General features: G+C 35.2%; 1 protein-coding gene across 4 annotated transcripts in view; it reads right to left on the bottom strand.

The window, feature by feature from the left end:
* raraa (retinoic acid receptor, alpha a) overlaps window positions 1–20,794 on the bottom strand; it is a 209,159-nt gene that overhangs the window by 10,952 nt on the left and 177,413 nt on the right. For all 4 annotated transcript variants that reach the window (XM_067369038.1, XM_067369039.1, XM_067369040.1 and 1 more), the window contains 2 exons: window positions 7,512–7,660; window positions 1,393–1,534 (listed from right to left, as the gene is read on the bottom strand). In XM_067369038.1, coding sequence (XP_067225139.1) covers window positions 1,393–1,534; window positions 7,512–7,660 — 291 coding nt within the window. The remainder of the gene's footprint in view (window positions 1–1,392; window positions 1,535–7,511; window positions 7,661–20,794) is intronic.

The raw sequence follows: 20,794 nt of genomic DNA, 5'->3' as shown, positions 1-20,794 counted from the left end.
GTGTATGTACATAGAAATGGCTCATTCCAAGGTAATAAAAACATAACGGTTCATTATGTAAGGTCTTTATACACCACTCAAAACATAGTTATGTATATTATATTGGATTTCTGTCAATAGACCCTCACAAATTTTACACATTGCATCTAATTGTGAAATCGGACTATATAAAAACTACACTGCATGCATAATTATTATGCAAGTTAATTTTCTGATCATATTTTTTTTCCAGGCACAATTTTATCAATTCCAAACCACATCAATCTTATTCGCTATTAATTTAGTATTTAATCATTTATAAGTGATATATAATTGTTCATGAAGTCCATCTCTGCAAAACGGACTTTAGGGTAGGCGATGGACTAAAAATGAACTCCCCAAAATTACTGCCAGATTCTGGAATAGAAATTCTTCAAACAGTGTTACAAGAGGATGTGGTGCTGGTCCTTCAAGAGTCACTCTCAATCTGTCTGTCTATAAAGCCTATTAAAAACAAAACAGTCTTTAATTATTTCACAACACTTGTGATTCTTATTAAGTGGGGGTCATATTTCAGGATTCTCTACCAACCTACTCCAGGTAGGTTGCGGTTCTGGGAAATGGTGGCGCTGGAGACTAAAGGGTTCCTGGTGGTTTCACACTTAATTCTTCACTTTAATTCAAATTTAATTCTTTTGCAGTTAACATGTGTATTTTCTTATAGACCTGTTTTTTCTGACCCTGCTGACCTAATGAGCATTTTGCTGTCCAATGGTCATGCTTTAATTTTGCAATTTCTTGTATTGCATTAGTATTGCGTCCTTCTCTTGGGCATTTCATAATTTCTGACTTTTCAGTCTGAGTTCAATCTCTTTATATTCGTAAAAGAAAACCTGCCTAATAATTGATGTGGTTTGGAATTTGTAAAATGTGTCTGGAAAAAAATATGATCAGAAAATCAACTTGCATAATAATTATGCACACAGTGTAATGTACATCACATTCAGTATTGTATATAACTGTTTAATAGTATCATTAAACCTCTAGAAACTTATAGGGTTACATGTGAGCCAAACACGTAACCCGAATGTCCTCTCCCTTCATAAAAACACACCTGGTCTGTCTCTTTCTGCAGTGGAGGCTCACATCCACTTGATGGTGAGAGTGTGTTGGATCTGTCCGGATGATTTCTCAACAAACACATTCACAACTTTTTGCTGCAGACCCGTGAGAGTGTGTGTATTTTTACACCTCTCCCAATTAACTTCTCAAGTCTGACAGCGCCTAGCAGTGTGGAGACGTGTGCTCATATAGCCAGAGGGAGGCACTTACTGTGTGTATACTCATATCTCTACTTGCCATTTCATATTTTGACTTCAGCTGTGGAAGGAGTATTTCTGATGCATCACTCACATTCTTTGGACATTCCCACTTCCAGGCACTTCTGCAGCCGGCAATATTGACAGCGGTTGCGGGTGACTTTGTTGATGATGCAGTTCTTCTCTCTGTGGCACGTGTAGACCATGTTCTTCTGAATACTTCGCCTGAAGAAACCCTAAACACAAACAATGAGGACTGAGACAGACTCCAAGAAATGCAAGAAAGCAGTCACATGTCAAAACAACTAGATTTTTACTTCCACATGGTGCTTCCTATCCTGACAGCAACAGTGATCCGGCCCATATCCAGTCTGCGTGTAATCCATATGTACCAGATGTGGACCGGATATGGGCCGCATTATGTTGCTGTCTGGAGTCCAAAACCCAAAGCCAATAATGCTAAGGTGTTTTTCTTGGTTGTTAGGGTATTAAATGTGGTTGCTAAAGTGTTCTGAGTGGTTGCTTGAGTGTTACTACAGTGCTAAATGTCACTAGACCCACTCATAGTTGCAATCATACACTAGACTTAATTATATCACATGAAACCAATCCTAATGATATTCTACACTGATCACTATCTTGTAACGTGCATACTGAATACTGCTGATATTTGCCATATTGCACGACATCATCAACTAGGTAGAACAATTCTACCAACCACCATAGATAGATTCACAAATAACCTGCCACAAATGAACTTGAGGAGATGACTAGCAGTATGGGCACCATTTTCTCTAGACTACTACATTAGAAACTGTTGCACTCATCAGATTAAAAAAGGTTAGAGAGAAAAGTATCATTCATGCATCATCGTACAACAGTGCTACACACGCCATCAAGAGAGAAGCTCGCAATCTAGAGCGCAAATGGAGACAAAGTCATTTAGAGGTCTTTAGAATTGAGTGGAAAGACAGCAATTCCCATTACAAAAAGGCTCTAAAAGCAGCCAGGGCCTAGCATCTCCGCAAACTCATAGATAATAACCAAAACAACCCAAGGTTCTTGTTTAGCACACTGTAAAAAATAAGAGTGATTTTAACGGTAAAACATTGTAAATGCTACGGGAAAAAAATTGTAAATAGCTTAACAGTAAGTTCCCGTACTATATACAGGGAACAACTGAAAAAGCTCTTACCAGACATTTTATGTAATTTTCACAGTAAAATGCTGTAAATTTTACAATTTTTAGAAGTAAAAAAGAACAAATAAACTGATAATCCCACAACTCCCTGTGTGACACTCCACATTTGAAAGTATTTTGTTTAAATAATCATGTTTCTTTAAAAAAAAAAATAGAAAAAAAAAATCATGTTTCTTGATATTTTTTTGTAATCAGTTATGCACATTAGGGTTTATGTTACATCTTCTATTGTTTAATGAAAGTTTATTGCATTATGTAAGTGGTGTGGGTTACCATGATGGTGTTTTGCATTTGCGTGAATGACTCTGTGCATCCTCTTTTTATTAGTATATACTTCAGCTTGTCAAAAAGCTACTTGTGATGAACTCTGTTTCATCATGTGGCTTTCTCTTTTACGACCTGCATTATTATGGTGGTTGTCAGTATATGTTAAAGGTACAAAACAGATTTTAGTAGTAGTGAGCTTTGTGGAATTTACTGGTTTAAATTCAAATTTTCTTGTTTGTAAATTACGGTTTTATACTGTAAAATTTACAGTTTGTTCTGTAAACATGTTTACAGTTTTTCTGTATTTAAAAAAAAAATATTCTGGCAACCACAGCTGCCAAAATTATTTTGTAAAAACTAGAGATTTTTTTTTTTTTTTTACAGTGTACAGTGGCTAAATGAACAAATAAACAGTCATCACCTGAACAAAATATTCCATTACAGTTCAGTAGTAATGATTTCATGAACTTCTTCACTGAGAAAATAGAAAGCATCAGAAATACAATTTGTAAACCTACAACTTTTGACAGCGGTTTACGATTCAGCCTCAATTTTCGCCCCTCAAGAACAACTACAGGACAGGAAGAGCTATATAAACTTATCTTTGTGTCTAAACCAACAACATGTGTGTTAGATCCAATACCCACTAAACTCCTGAAAGAGTTGTTACCTGTTGCAGAAAAGCCTCTTCTCAATATTATTAACTCCTCTTTATCTCTAGGCCATGTCCCAAGACTATTCAAGATGGCAGTTATTAAGCCTCTCATTAAAAAACCACAATTAGATCCAAATGAATTAGCAAACTGCAGACCCATTTCTAATCTTCCATTTATTTCTAAAATACTAGAAAAAAATGTGTCGGCTCAATTGTGCTCCTTCTTACAAAAAAATTATATCTATGAATAAATTCAGTCAGGGTTCAGGCCTCATCACAGCACAGAATCTGCGCTTGTTAAAATTACAAATGACTTTTAGCTTCTGACCAAGGCTGCATCTCAGTACTAATTTTACTTGATCTCAGTGCTGCTTTCGACACTATAGATCATAAAATACTCTTAGATCAACAACAAAATTACACTGGTATTCAGGGACTGGCATTAAGGCATTTAGATCGTACCTATTAGTCCATCGCCATTTTGTCTATTTAAACAGGGAAAGATCGAAGATAATGTAAGTAAAATATGGAGTGCCGCAAGGATCTGTGTTAGGGCCTCTGTTGTTTTCAATAAATATGCTGCTACTTGGCAATATTATAAGAAAACATGGAATTAGTTTCCACTGTTATGCCAATGATACTATACGAGTTATATATTTTCAACACAACCTAATGAAATCTCCAAATTATCCAAAATGGCAGAGTGTGTTAAAGACCTGTAATTTTCTTGTTAAATTCAGATAAGACTGAGGTACTACTTATTGGACCAAAAATTTGACCAATTATAAAGTATTGCTTCTGACCTACAATCCATCACGCTCTTTAAGGTTACAAAACTCTGGGCTTCTGGTTGTACCTAGGATATCTAAGTCCACTAAAGGAGGGAGAGCATTTTCACATTTGGCTCCTAAACTCTGGAATAGCCTTCCTGATAATGTTCGGGGTTCAGACTCAGTCACCCAGTTTAAAACTAGATTAAAGATGCATCTCTTCAGCCAAGCATTCACATAATGCATCTCATAACCCTGTACTCTAGTTATATCAGATCGAATGCACATAATTATCTTAGGTTAATGTTATGAACAGCAGCTATGCTAATTATTTTCCATTTGCTTTTCTGTTTTATCTCAGGATGCCCATCTGAGGTAATAGGACAGGATGTCAGCTCCAGTTTGGATCCAGCCTCTTATGAAGACTTCAGATACCTCAACACTTGTGAAGAGTCTGCGCCAACTCCTGCGAGGACTTCGGATGATGCAACTCTGGAGCAACATGCACCTATGCAAATATTCTATATAGCCTAATCATTTGTTAACATGTATTAAATACTTCAAAGAGCTCACTGTTTCTGCCTTAATTAATACATTGTTTAAATGATTGATTGTTAGCTAACTGCGTGGTTTGTATTTGTATGAAATTACATTATAATATGTGTAAAGTAGTCAAAACACCGGCGGGAATCCATGATGTCTGATGTCTGTCATGGGCAAACTCGCGTCTATGACGAGAAAAACCGACATACGTGAGGATTCTGTCCATTTTAGGGTCTCTTTCTTCTTGTTTTTGGTTCAGTGACATGTCTTTGGTCCTTGTTGCGTTCATATATCATTCGAACCGCACCAGAGTTCGTTTGGAAGCGGACCGAGACCCATCTTTTCAGCAGTCTCGGTCTGCTTGTTTGGTGCGCACCAGGGTTCGGATGGCAGCGTTCACATATGTTAAAATGAACCGCAATAACCGAGCAATCGCACCAGGGTTCGTTTTAATCGAAACAAACATGACAAGTGTGAACGCACCCTAAATTGTAATGTTGACATGCATTTTCTGTAAAGCTGATTTGAAACTATATTTGTGAAAAACACTATACAAATAAATGTGAATTGAATTGCTATGGATGATTGTTAGGATGTTACTTACTGACAAAATAAAAAAAAATTAAAAAGCCAACCCTTACATTTTTGTACTCCTTCATTTGATGGGAATATATTATATATATATATACATACACACATACATATATACACATATACATATATACACATACATATATGGAAAAAATTAAGAGACCACTCCAAGTTAAGAAATCAATGTTAAGTGGTCTCTTAATTTTTTCCATAGCTGTATATACATTATATATATATATATATATATATGTATGTATATACAGGGAGTGCAGAATTATTAGGCAAGTTGATTTTCTGATCATATTTTTTTTCCAAGCACATTTTATCAATTCCAATCCACATCAATCTTAATAACTACTATTAATATTGTTTTTAATCATTTATAAGTGATATATAATTGTTCATGAAGGCTGGAAATGAAGAATGCCCTATATTCAGGTGTGCAGAATTATTAGGCAGGTTTTCTTTTACAGATAAAATGAGCCAAAAAAAGAGATTTAACTCAGACTGAAAAGTCAAAAATTATTAAATACTCATGAGAAGGACGCAATACTAATGTAATACTAGAAATTGCAAAGTTAAAGCATGACCATTGGACAGTGAAATGCTCATTGGGTCAGCGGGGTCATACAAAAACAGCTGGAGAAGAAAAGACACGTTAACTGCAAAATAATTAAGAATTAAGGTGAAGAATTAAGTGTGAAACCATCAGGAACCCTTTAGTCTCCAGCGCCACCATTTCCCAGTACTGAAACCTACCTGGAGTCTTCAGAAGTGTGAGGTGTCAGGATCTCAGAGACTTAGGTTAGGTGAAGAATCCTAAAAAATGACCCGCTCTTAATAAAAATCACAAGCTGAAGTGTTATAAAATACATGAAGACTGGGTTTTTATAGGCCTTATAGACAGACAGCTTGAGAGTGACTCCTGAAGGACCAGCACACCTCTTGTACCACTGTTTGAAGAGTTTATCTTCCAGAATCTGGCAGTAAGTTTTGGAAGATCATTTAGTCCATCTCTGCAAGACGGACATTTCAGGATAAGAGATGGACTAAAAGTGAACTCCCACACCTTACTGCCAGATTCTGGAAGATAAATTCTTCAAACAGTGGTACAAGAGGATGTGGTGCTGGTCCTTCAGGAGTCACTCTCAAGCTGTCTGTCTATAAGGCCTATAAAAACCCAGTCTTCATGTATTTTATAACACTTCAGTTTGTGATTTTTATTAAGAGCAGGTCGCTTTTTAGGATTCTTCACCTAACCTAAGTCTCTGAGATCCTGACACCTCACACTTCTGAAGACTCCAGGTAGGTTTCAGTACTGGGAAATGGTGGCGCTGGAGACTAAAGGGTTCCTGATGGTTTCACACTTAATTCTTCACCTTAATTCTTAATTATTTTGCAGTTAACGTGTCTTTTCTTCTCCAGCTGTTTTTGTATGACCCCGCTGACCCAATGAGCATTTCACTGTCCAATGGTCATGCTTTAACTTTGCAATTCCTAGTATTACATTAGTATTGCGTCCTTCTCATGAGTATTTAATAATTTTTGACTTTTCAGTCTGAGTTAAATCTCTTTTTTGGCTCATTTTATCTGTAAAAGAAAACCTGCCTAATAATTCTGCACACCTGAATATAGGGCATTCTTCATTTCCAGCCTTCATGAACAATTATATATCACTTATAAATGATTAAAAACAATATTAATAGTAGTTATTAAGATTGATGTGGATTGGAATTGGTAAAATGTGCTTGGAAAAAAAATATGATCAGAAAATCAACTTGCCTAATAATTCTGCACTCCCTGTATGTATGTATGCCTTTTTATCCAATTTTAGGCCAATTAATCAGAAATGAAGGCATTTCATCACTCTTTCTACAGTCTTTCTTCAAATCTCCCTGAGTGTATACGCCTCCACTGCTGATTGGCTACAAGTTTTTCATAAATCGCTTTCAGCACCCTTAAAGTGAACCATCTGATAGAATCAGTTTGCTATACTGAATAAGATACGAGAGAAAGACATTATAAGACAGTGAATTTGATTATTATTTTATCCTGCTTGGTTGTATGGATGTGTGCACATTACAATGTGCATTAAAAAACTTTTGTCATTCAACAACTAAGTTAGTTGTTACTTTTGGTTCCAGCACATATTGTGTGAGTGAATGAGAGTTGACCATGTCTCTCACCTTGCAGCCCTCACAGGCACTGACGCCATAGTGGTACCCTGAAGATTTGTCCTGACACACAAAGCAGGGCTTATAGACACGAGGAGGGGGGGGCGGAGAGGGTGGGCTCGGGACGATCTCCTCTGAACTCGTACTCTGGGTCTCGATAGCTGTGAAAGAGAGACAGTTTATGGGTCAATGACATGACAATATTTTTGTGTGTCAAGATCTATTACTGCATTAAGAAAAATATATTTATACAGACTGTGACTTCAATACACTTTTTCTATGATATACATCATGTTCATTTCTGAATTAAAATGTAATAATTTTTGTCAAGCATAGTTTCAGTATAATAAAACTTGACTGTATAGTTTTTCAAAACCATGTAAAACCAATATGATTATAAAGGTTGCATTGTAACAACTTTGCTCATGTTTTAAACCAGATTTCAAAAATATGACCTTGTTTTTCAATGACAGCTACTTTTACAACTCAATTTCAAACCAGGCAGAATAAAGCAAACTTCTCTATTTATCTAGGAGGAATCCATAACCCTGGTCCCTGTCCCGCAGAGTCGCATCGCAGCTCTGCTGTGCGGTTGGGAACATTAAAAGCAAGATCAAAGACGCAAACGTCCTGAACCAACTCCTCTAGAGGAACTGCACTTCTGTCAGACAGACAGAGACAATCTGAGTGCACTGATGAAACATGTGTAACACATTTGTGCTGATGATAATTAGCCAGCCATCATACATCAAAACAAGAGAAAAACAATGTTAGACACTGTTGAACCACTGATGGGAAGGTGAACAGATTCTAGATGGTTTTCCCGTGGTTTCTGCAGTTCTAACCACAACCATCTTTCGCATTTTTAGTAGTAGTAGTAGCAGCAATAATAATGATGATAATAATAATAATAATAATAATAATAATAATTATTATTATTATTATTATTATTGATGATTATGCATTTCTGATGTAATCTTTTATCTAACAACTTATTATTTTAGAGCAACAATAATAAAATAATAATAGTAACACTCTCACCCTGATCCCTACTAATAATAATCATAATAGCAATAATAATAATAATAATAATAATAATAATAATGAAATTATTTTATTCAATTTTCTATTTTTTTCTTCAACAATTATTTTTTATTATTATTATTATTATTATTATTATTTTATTTTGTAGTATAATAGTTCACCTATTTTTTTAATCTAACAAACAAAAACATTAGTTTCTTTCATCTTTTTATTTATTTCAATTCTTTCATCTCTTCATCAATAACACCAAATTATTATTATTATTCAGTAATTGTTTTTTGTTTCATCTAACAATTATTATGTATAGTTAAATAAATCTGTTATTTTAATTTTATATTATTATTATTATTAAGTTATCTAATTTTTATCTAATCTAACATTAATATTATTATTATTATTATTATAAACAATTAAAATAATTGTATAAATAACTATGAAAATGACACAGATGTTACTACTACAGCAAAAATTATCTATAACAAATCTTTATGTCTGTCCATCTATGACAAACTGAATACTGTATATTAATAAATCATAAGAATTTATTCTTTAAATGTAGCAGGAAGAAAGATTTTCAGGGTTGCTTCACAAATTGGATAGGCTAATTATACAACACAAAAAAATATGTATTTCACTATTGATGGTAATGAACTTACTTTTGAGTGTATATTAAGACCGTACTATAACACCATAAAGATCTTTATACCATCATTCATTTTGTAAAACAATGTCTGAAACTGGATGGATGACATATTTTTAAATTGAATCCTTGCATACTATTTACCATAGGTGTATGTGAATTAGGGACTGGTTTCCTGAACAACAGACATGCCTTACATATTTTGTTAATGATATTATATTCTCAACAGGATACAATGTGCACATTTCTGTGTTTATAGAAAAGGTGGAGAGGGTATCTGAGGTGAAAGTATGTGCTTGCTTCTCTGGCAGGTTTGGCTGCAATTTCCTTCCCGTGTGTGTGTGTGTGTCCCAGCTGTAGCAGAGGGCAACTCAACTTGTGAGCTAAAGTTAAATTTAGAACTCTTATTTACACACCACTGCTGTCGGGCCCGCCGGGCACATCACACACACAGAATGACTGCAGACCCATATCTGAAACAGCATCTATACATAGAGAAACAAGCGCACACACACACACACACACTCTGTCAATGTGCATGTTCCCGCCTGTCTCTCTGTGGGCAGGAAATACTCAGAGAGACGTCCTGGAACAGACTGACGGAATGAAAGGCTGACTCAGCCGTGGACACAGAGAGACTGAGAATGAGAGCTGGACGGAATTGGAGAGAATGGAGGAGAAAATCAAACAACTGAAGTTCAAACATGTGGCTATGACAGCCAAGATAAGCACATACACACACACACAGTCACATCGCTGGGCAAAACATCCGGGATGAACCAAGAGCTAAAGGCATACGGTTTGTTTTGAGTGGACAAATTGAGTGTATAAAACACCCATGCATGAAAAGACAAAGGCCCTGCCCTGAGTCCACTCAAACATGTTCATAATATGAGACGGACCAAAAGTCTATAAATGCCTGATGACCACACTCTTGTGGCATAGAATAGAAGTTTTGATAGTCTTTTTTTTCCCTTTTGTAATGTATATCCAAATGAAACTGCATCTCAAACAAGAAAAAAAAAAATATGACGGGATTTGATTTTGTCCATTGGGAACTGATTGGATCATTGGATGGTTGTGTTTTACTATTGCTTGTGATCTCATGTGATTGACAGGTTGACCCGCCTTTGCATGGGTGAACAAGAAGAAATGTAGTTGCAATAGGGAGGGGAAGTTATTTTGATTAAAAAACACAATGAATATATTTTTTAATAAATAAAACTCCAGGTGGATTCCTACTGATATGGCTGGATTTTGCCCGTGAAATTTCACAGAGCAATAATAACTGTGACCGTACCTTTAGGGTGGGATTACAGTGGGTGGACCAAAATAATATTAATCAACTAGATGCTTACATTTTTTGAGGAAATTGTGCAAAACTCGCCATCACAGTGCTACAGTGCTATCGGTATCATTATCAGCTCCGATACTGCCATTCTTTGCCGGATCGGATTCAAATCCGATATTGTGTACTATTCTGTGTTATTGTTAAGCCCCAATGAAAGGCATAAAAATATAATAAATCACTATAAAGTTTTCATGCACTACATTCCAAGTCTGAAGCCATTCAATAGCTTAATCTGATGTACAGATGAATATTTAAAGCTGCAGTCCGTAACATTTTTGGTTTTAAATGATCCAAAATTACTTTTTGAGCAAGTACATAACCAGCCAGTGTTCAAAATGATCTCCTTACATTTTAATTATGTTTTCTAATTCGGGTGGTATTGGTAGGTTTTCGCGGGAAATTCGAGCATGCCGCTGTTCGTCTTTGCGTCATTACGTCACGTCTGTTTACATAAAGAACAAGTCCCAGCTAGTAGGCTATATGGCATGTGAGCATGCTGCAGTTGGTGGATCATTTATAGCCTTTTCTCACAGCAGCTGGAATAAGTAAACATACCATTTTGATGATAGATTGTATGGTATGACAAATTAACGTTAGAGATTAGACTGTACAGAAATAGAAATCTACAGGTAATGCTTAAACACACTAAATACACACAGTCACGCAATGCTGATGTTGTTAACATTAACAATTTGAGAACAAAGTATAACAATAATAATTTGCATGGTTTGATGTGATCTGAGCTAAGAGATCGTTAGATTAAAAGCAACATTGGTAGTGCGATTTATTGTAATGTTTTTTTTCCCTCAGTTGGTCAGAACAAAAGTGGCAGATTTGTTACTTGTTCAGATGACATTTTCCAGTGAAAGTTCTTATTTTGGTCATACTTTCAAGACTACAGTTTTTGATTCCGAAGTATCTGTACAGCATTGCTGCGGTGACTTACAGCCACACATTCTGCACAAAACATTAGATTCATCCGTGCTGATGCGCAACCCATGTAAAGATGATAATTCCATAAATAACTGTAACTGCAGGTTTCAAACAGAGATGGCGACAAAGAGGCAAAATTTACGGACTGCAACTTTAAGTCATTAAATTAAAGTTCACATAAACTCTTCCCTTCGCCGTGGTTGTCTGTAACATGTATTACATGAAGCTATTGTTGTCTTGCAATTCTTAATTTAAATTTAATCTTTTTTTAAATTTAAACAACAACAAACAAATTTAGATTGCGGAGCAGGAAGCCACTGTTGGATGTGATTTAACATGAATTCCATGTTTTTAAGAGAGCAAAAAATAAGCCATGCACTGGTAAAATATCCATAACATAATAAAATATTTGTGATTTAAATGATGAAAAAAAACATTGAAAAACACAACAAAATGAGAAATCAGAAATGAAACCAGTATAGCCAAAATACATAGGACATGATTTTGGTGTCCCCCTTTGCGTTGTGTTTTATACCCCAATTTGGTGCCACATATACCCCCTTTCCACCAGCACAAACCGGGTGCTAGTTCAGAGCTAGTGCTAGTGCCAGTTCGGAGTTGGTTCAACTGACTAGCCTTCTAAGAACCGGTTTGCCTTTCCACGGGCTAGAGAGCAGCACAGAGCCAGGATTTACTTCACAAATACTTCTCATATTTCACAGCAAAGCTAGCGCTAGAGCGCCAAACACAAACACACCAGGTTTGTTCGAGATGCATTGTCTTCCCCCAGAGCGATCGGCGCAAGACATCAAAGCATCGCGCGAACGATTCAAAAGCACAAGAAGTCGTATGCTCTACAAACACACCCGTGGACCTGCGGCACTCCGATGTCACCCGCTGAATCAGTCCGCGCTGCTCCGATGCATCTCGAACAAGCCTTCCATTAACAATCGCGAATGTTTCGATACTGGCTTTGCGAACCTATATCCATTTGTACTGTATATAGACGGAGATTACGATCGAGCTGCTATTAGCTCGATTAGCTGCTATTTCAAAAATGGCGGTCTCAAGTTTCTTGTTGGTCATGGTAACCCCAGCCCCTCTAGCCCAGCAATGTTTTGGTACTACTTACGAACCACTTTTCCTGGTTCGGAGCTGGTGCTTTGTGTGTCGAAAGACAAAGAACTGATTTGAAACTAGGCTCTGGCTCCGAACCAGCACTCAAACTGACTTGGTGGAAATGGGTTATTAGGGATGTAACAATGCACCACGAGTCAGTTGAAATTGGATTAAAATATGTCAGGATTCAAGTCAGTTGAGATGTTAAACAAATTGCGATACACATTTTAAACAGCAGGGGCACTGTCGCTGAAGCTGATTATTGTGATGCCGCTTTACAGCGAGCAGCAGGCAAGTCAAGCGTCAAACGTAGCAATGGTGTGGTGAGATTCCCCCCAGGAATCTGGTCTCCTTTAGGACCCCGAGTGATCCCATTGGTTTAACGGACATTTAAAAGTTAGTATTTTTAGCGCCTGATTATAATTCCTGAAAAATCATATGATTTATATGGTTTAAAATAACCATTACTGTCTTGCTTCCAATATCTGTTACCAGTTTTTTTTATTTATGCAATACATACCATTCTTTTTGTATTTCAAGCATGCTGTTTATGCACTTCATGTAATAAACATCATACGATAATGAAATTGGTTATAATTAGGGGGGGGGGGGGGTCATTCAAATGGCAGGTTTGGCAGCATTTACAAAGACTAAAAATTAAAGCATTAAGGTTCAGATACCACAAGATGATGTTATTATACACTAATAGCAGTCGGCAACGAACACGAGAGCCACAAAGATCTGTGTTTTCATGGCAAAAGACAAGGTCGTTTTACGTTGCCAAAAGTTAATTCCGGCCTGCCTCATTTAACGTCAGAGAAAGGATGTATTCCACAGACTGAAGGAGAAAGCGGTGCTTGTATTTAATGTACTCTTTCTAAATGTGTACAGAGTTTTGGTAACACTTTACAATAAGGTTCATTAGTTAACTACATTAGTTAACATGAACTAAGAACGAACAATACTTTTTATGAGCAATTATTAGTCTTAGTAATTATTAAAATCAAAAAGTTATATTTGTTAACATTAGTTAACACACTGTGAACTAACATGAACAAACAAATATTTGTATTTTTTTATTAACTAACATTAAGCGAAGATTAATAAATACTGCAGCAAATTTATTGCTCATTGTAAGTTCATGCTAGTTAATATATTTAACTTATGTTAACAAATGACACCTTACTGTAAAATGTTACCGGGTTTTTAATAACATGTAGCTTATTATAGCATATTTTTCTAAATGTGTTGAAAAGCAGTTCTTGAGAGTGTAAAGATACAAATTATAGCAAATATTATAATCTTGCCTTTATAATGATGTGAAACCTCTGTCACTGTTGTACTTAGATTTTACTACTTCTATCTGCAGCCTCTTGACCAGACAGACACAACAGGAGCTGAGCCGAAACAAACCTCCTCCCGAGAAAACAGCATTGGAAGATCTAATTGGAGGGACTTTTTTGGGATTAATTCTAAAATTACAATTTAGTTTTGTTATTTGAGCCAAGAGATTTCAATTTCAGAAAGAAATATGCAGCATTTTGTCTTAGAAATCATAAGAGAACACTTTTTCCATTTATAATTTTTCTTAGATTTCATTTTGAAAAAATCATGAGAAAATTATTATCGCAAAACCAGTATCGTGAATTGTACCGCATCGTGAGTTGAGGGAATCATTACATCCCTAGTGCTACTGCATAATAGTGTGTATGCAAACAAAGAGATGCACTCTGGAGAGACAGATATAGAGAGACGAATGATGTGAGACCAGGATAAACAGAAAGAGCTGTGTGAGTGTGTGCTGTAGTGCTTATGTCAGTCTGTTCCCTCATGTCGAATGAAGTACACACAGAACAATTATATTTAACGCACCACATTACTGCTCATTAACAACAACCCCTCTTCTGTCTCTCTCTCCCTCTCTATATGTCGCTTGCTCCCTGTTTTTCTCCGTATGCAACCTTCTGAATTTTGTTTAGTTAAGCCCTGAATGTTTTTAATCATCTTGTTTTTCAAACTAACCTTTCATGCCTTTTAATTTGTTACTAAGAAAATCATTCAGGGTTGCAATCTACTCCAGAAATCATTCTTCTGACTGCTGCCATAAAGTCATATTGCTTACAGATGGCTTTTCCATCCAGATGTCATAATTATTTAAAGATAACTAAAGCAGAATAGTCAGGTATTTACTGGATTAAGGAAAGTTTGTGATGTTCTTGGCATTGTTTCTTAATAAAAGAGTTTGCAAGCACAGCAGATGCAGTAACATTTATATTTATGTAGTATATATTTACAGTATATATTTTTAAAAGTGTTCATTTTAACAGCTCGCTACCTTCAAAACAAACAAACACTATATTCTTTCAAACTTTAAGTCTATGACAATGTTCTGAATAACATACTACCATACTTCTGCAGTATATAGTATGCATTTAATATGCTCAAATTTTGCTTTTACATAAAATTGGGTTTAAAAGGCAAAAGGTGTCTGTAATAAAAACTTGAGTTCCAGTTTATATTAGGTGTCTTTAACTACTATGCACTAACATTTAAACTAATAATTTGATACAATGCACTTGATGTAAGATATGTTGTAAGTTTTTACATTATACTTGTATTTAAAAATACCTACATATATGTGATTAATTTCTGTATTTGCATCTCTAATAACACTGTTGACTCTTCCCTTACCCATTAACCCATACTTAAACCTACCCATACCACCATAAATTGACCGTAACCTTACCAATATCCTACCTCAATAGCAGCACAAGTGTTTTGCAAATTGCAACACAAAATGGACACAATAAGTACATTGTATATAAATATATATATTTTTTTATGTAAGTACATAGTAGTTAAAGACACCTAACATAAAGCGTGACCAAAACTTGTTTTCATGACAGATCTATTCAAGTATGCATTAAATAATGAAGACAACAGGTTAAGTAAAAATATGAAGGTCATAAGTTCATATATTTGGCAAAATACTCTGACTAATGAGCTATGGACATTGAATGACTTTCCTGAGGTAAATGTAATGTTATGGCATATTGTTTACAATGTGTTTTATTGATTGAGCGATTCTTTCAACATACCTTCTGATGTTCATTCATGTTTATTTTGTTATACATCTAGAGAAAGCTACCTATTAACATTACAGTTAATCTTAAATGCAGTCACTTGGTTTGAAGATGTTACATTTCATCATTTAAGAGTGTCATATTCCACCATTAAATTAAAAAAATCCCATAAAGCATCCCAAGAGGTCTGGGCTAAGCTCTGAATATACACTGACCCTATAATGGCCCGTCTCTCTCTCCGTCTATCTGTCTATCTCTAGGTTCAAGCTGAGGTTACATTCCTAATGTTCTGACAACCAACAAACACTGTAACTCAACCAGTCCGGCTCTCCTCCTAGGTCTCTCTGTTCATCTTTAGGAGCCTTTAACTCCTCTTTCCTGACAGACAATATGTCTCCCTTTCTCTCTGTGCCTGCTGTAATCACCCGTTTATTCATCTATGGGTTCAGGTCTGGGTCTGGGCTTGTTTAGCTCTCATTACGAGCAGCCCAAAGGGCGCTGGGAGAGGACGGGAGGGGGTATTAATCAGATTTGGGTTGGTTAAGCCTAGCTTAAGTGTGTTAGCGGGGTAGAGACAGGCCCTATGGGAGAGCAGTCACACACACACACAGTTATCTCACTATTAGATTATGCACTGCCCTGCAGTGACAGAGTGTTTTGAATGTGAGGACCCAAGGCATTTCTTTTTTGAGATGATCAAAATCAAACATCAAGCAAGACAACAGATCCCAACTTGGCTAGGTCAACAAGTGGTACGTCTGTTCCATTCTATTTATGACAAACCAAAACTAATTAACTGCCGCCCTGAAAATCAATAGTCAAGCATCACATGTACTGTAGAGAGAGGCTACTTAAAATAGCAACCATGTTACTGGGTAGAAACCGTAACTAACACGACATCAGTCAATGAAACATCCCACAATAGCTTTTAGAAGGCAGGTAGATGTTTTATAACACTGCATTAGTTAGTTATTTTGGTAACGTTGTTCAAAATAATCGTTTAGAAGAATTTGTTGTCAATTTAGCCAAGCGATATAACAAATATTTCACAATACATTCACAATGATTTGGCTGGTTGAGCTCTTTGGGAAACTTAAAGGCCAAATAAAATCCCTCCTTGTCTCACTTGACAGAGATGTGCAATTATTATCTTGTCTCTGTTTTCATGGACTCTTATTTTGATATTCTGAGGCTCACGCAGGTTGCCAGATTGAGGACATGTAAGCAGGAATGAGCGCAATCAACAGGTTGACGAGTTGATTTATCTGTGCTTTAATATGCCTCTGGTCATAGAGCTTTGTAGATGGATGGTGAGGCTTTTTAAGTCAGGTAGAATCTGTGATCACTGACCCAGTTTGTTTGCCGGCTTCCGTGGCTACAATGTGTTTTGTACTCGAAATACTATTGAGTAAATTGGCAGTGGGCGGGATCACACAGATCAAAACAAAAACATTCTGACACAGAACGCATATTTAAAAATAGAATAACTGGCTGTAACATAGTTTTTATAAGAAACAAGAATGTGAACTTAGCATGTTTCCTAAATAACTGCAATTATTATGGTATTTTCCATATGTACTAAACAGTAAAAAAAAAAAAAAAAGTGCACACAGCACCTTTAAAAACCCTCAGTCATCGTCAGTTCATGGTCTTGTGTTAATGTTTCATGCTGGTCTTTCCCGTTATTGTTCCTTGTGTTTATTAAATGAGATTTCACCGTTTATCTGCGTCAAGCCTCTTGAATCTGGATTATCAAGTCAAGCCAGCGCATGACAAGATGCTTAAGTATTTAAACTGATTTAAACTTTAGTAGCAAAAGTGGCATTAGCTGCAAATTCAATTCATTTCCATGGATCAGTTCAAATAGTCAGTTCCAATTAATTAAATGCTCTTGATTTTAAACTCTTGGCATTTTTTGTAATAAAATGTTTCGGTTAGAATATAAGTAGATAAATATTGCTCTTTATTACTATGTATTAATATAGCGGTGCATATAAATTAAAATAATTAAATATGATTCATTTTAGTCTGAATTAAGTGAGAAAAACTAGCTTTTATTCGTTTGAAGTAAATTCTTACATTTGCATTTAAGCCATTTATTTATTTATATTAATAAATAAATATAATGATATATTATTTTTAGTTTATCATCCAGTCCTTGTTGTAATATCAGAGTTATTTCTCAGTATGTTTAGAGCATGTGTTCGTGCTGAGCGGAGGAGATTAAGAGACTCCCTGCCTACACACACCTCCTGTTTATATCACACACACGATGGGTTTCCATGTTTTATGGGCACATTCCATAGACGATGATTTTTTTTTACTGTGTATCTGTATATTATATCCCATAACCCTTCCCCCTAAACCTACACATCACAGAAAACTTTCAACATTTTCAAAAAACATCACTTAGCATGATTTATAAACGGTTGTCCTCATAGGGACCATAAAATATCCCCACAAGGTCAAAGATTTAAGATATTGTCATCTTTTCAACATAGGGTAAAACCTGAATATTATATATTATATATATATATTCAGCGGTCTATAGACCTTATTCAGAGCAGCGCCATGACAGGTATGAAAGTGAGGCTGTGAGAGATAAACTTACCGTGTTTTCAATGGCATCTGCTGTAAAAAGCTATATAAAGCTCCTAGATCACTTATAATTTTTCACAGCTCGTGTTGTCTTGTGTTTTTTGTCAACTGACATGTCTTGGAAAGATATTTTTGCAGTGTTTCGTCAGCAGAACATTTCAAAAACACATTAAATAACAGTACAGCCCACTGAAGAGATGCATGCCTATTCCTCACAGCTTCACTTTCATTAAAAATCAAAGATGGTGCTGCTGTGAATAAAGTCTATGACAGGCCTAAATGGAAGTAGTCACTGACTTACATAGTAGGAAAAAAAAAAAATAATAAATAAAAAATACTATGGAAGTCAATGGCTACCGCCAACGGTAAAAACGCATACAGTTTTGGAACAACATGAGAGTAAGTAAATGATGACAATTTTAATTTTTAGGTAAACTATCTCTTTAACAAAATATTGGCTAATTATCGTTATAGATTGTAGAAAATATTTTTTTTTTTTTGTCTGTCAATTTCATACGTACCCCTTCTAAGTTGTAAGTTTCAGCCATTGAAAATTGACAAAGAAGTGATTGCTTTAATTTACAGAAACAACAACAAAACACACAGCTCTGACATGCACTAGATTGTTCCGGTTTTATGAATTGCTGCCGTCAATGATTCAGATGTCGCTGTAAAAGAAAGTAGGCCAATGTAGCCAAAGCAAAAACCAATCCTTTCAAACCCTTTACTGCCTTTAATTATTTTCCATTAATTCCATAAAAAAAAAAAAAAAAAAAAAAAATACTGCTGAGGTCTGAGGTATAGTGTATGGATTTGACAGCAGAATGACCCTGAACATCAATTATTTCTATAGCGGACAGCATTAACATGAATAGTGCCGTAGAAAATGCCAGCATCATTAAACATATTCAAGTGTTCTTGTAAGCAACATAAGACGAGTTTTCTGAGAGCATAGTATACTCTATCATTTATAAATTATATGCTTTTTCCATTTATTAGGTCAATTTGCTCATGAAAGTTACTCAGTATTAACCGTTTAATTTATTAAACTGTTGTATGCAAGCTTTTTCACTCACAATCGTGATGTTGGTCTGAATATCAGGATGGCAGTTATTACCAGATGACTGATATATAGTTTTAACCGATTAATCGAATTTAACCGAAGACACTGAAGTCGGTTGCTTAAGAAACGTACTGCAAAAATGTCCCCAGGAATAGAACGTTTTCCGTTTTATCGTTTTCCAAACATTTCTCTTTTTTACAAAATAATACTTCATGAAGTAGTGAGCAAAACAAAAGCAAGAACATGGTAAAATATATCTAAAATGTGAGCAGGATATAACCTTTATGTGAGGGTGAATATACAAGATAAACAATGCCATTTGAAAATTAGCCTACATTTAAAAACATTTAAGACAGATTTTGTCTGTCAGTTTTTATCTCTTTGTTTCTTGTACATTATTTAATTCATATAACAACAAAATAATAATAAAAAAAAAAAAAAACAATAAAAACAAGTGTGTGTCAGTAGTTATAAAGCATAGCTGTTTTTACATTGTTTTTTTAAATAATCATTACAAAATATTATAAATTAATTGTTATCAGCCATATTCTCCATTTTAGTTATTGGTATTGGCAAAATCCACTATTGGCTGATCTTTAATTATGTACAACAGCTTATGCTTGTTTGATAATGATATTTTCATTAAAAACAATTAAGCCTATTTTTGATCATTAATTATATTATATATATATATTATTTATTTATTTAAATGCAAAGTGCAAATTCCATAGGTAAACATTAGTTAACATTACTTTTAGTGATTATTACATTTAATCTTTATTAATGCATTATTTAAAACACAAAAGTTGTATCTGGCCATATTATTTAATGGGACTGAGCTAACAAGAATTAACAATGAAAAGTTTTATATTTATTAACTAACATGACAAAAGTTTTATTGTTTAAAAATTTTATTTAACTAATGGGATCTTATTGTAAAGAGTTATCTATTATTTTTATTAAAAAAAAGTCTATTTAAAAAAAAAAAACATGATTACCATAACATGGCCATATGTTTTTAGTATTACCCTATATTTTTAATATGTTTTTAATTGTCATTATTGTCAGTGATGTTCTGTTCTCATGGTTCATTGAGGACATGTGACAAAAAGAGGAGGTTGAAAGGAGGATGAAAACAGAAAGAGGCCGTCTCTCTCTCTCACTCTCATTTGTCCTCAATAATTAAAGCAAAATAAGACTGACCCCCTTCGCTCTGCTGTGTACGGCACATCTGAAGTTTATTTCCCATCATGCACCTGTCCCACGGGTAGAATGAATGAACATATGTAGACTATTTCAGAGGTCATGGGTTTGCTAGCAGAGTTCACCAGGGCTAATATTTTCATGTTTATGTGTGTGCGCTCACGGGGATTTCTGAGGATCAGACGATCTCGTTCCCTCTTCAGACATCAATTTCCTGTGCGAGGCTGAGGTCTTTGAACAGCTCCCGCACACTTAAACACA

This window comes from Chanodichthys erythropterus, chromosome 19 (genome assembly GCF_024489055.1).
Source record: "Chanodichthys erythropterus isolate Z2021 chromosome 19, ASM2448905v1, whole genome shotgun sequence".
Lineage (NCBI taxonomy): Eukaryota > Metazoa > Chordata > Actinopteri > Cypriniformes > Xenocyprididae > Chanodichthys > Chanodichthys erythropterus.
The sequence above is the reverse complement of the archived record's forward strand: the minus strand, read 5'-3'. Positions and strand labels throughout refer to the sequence as shown.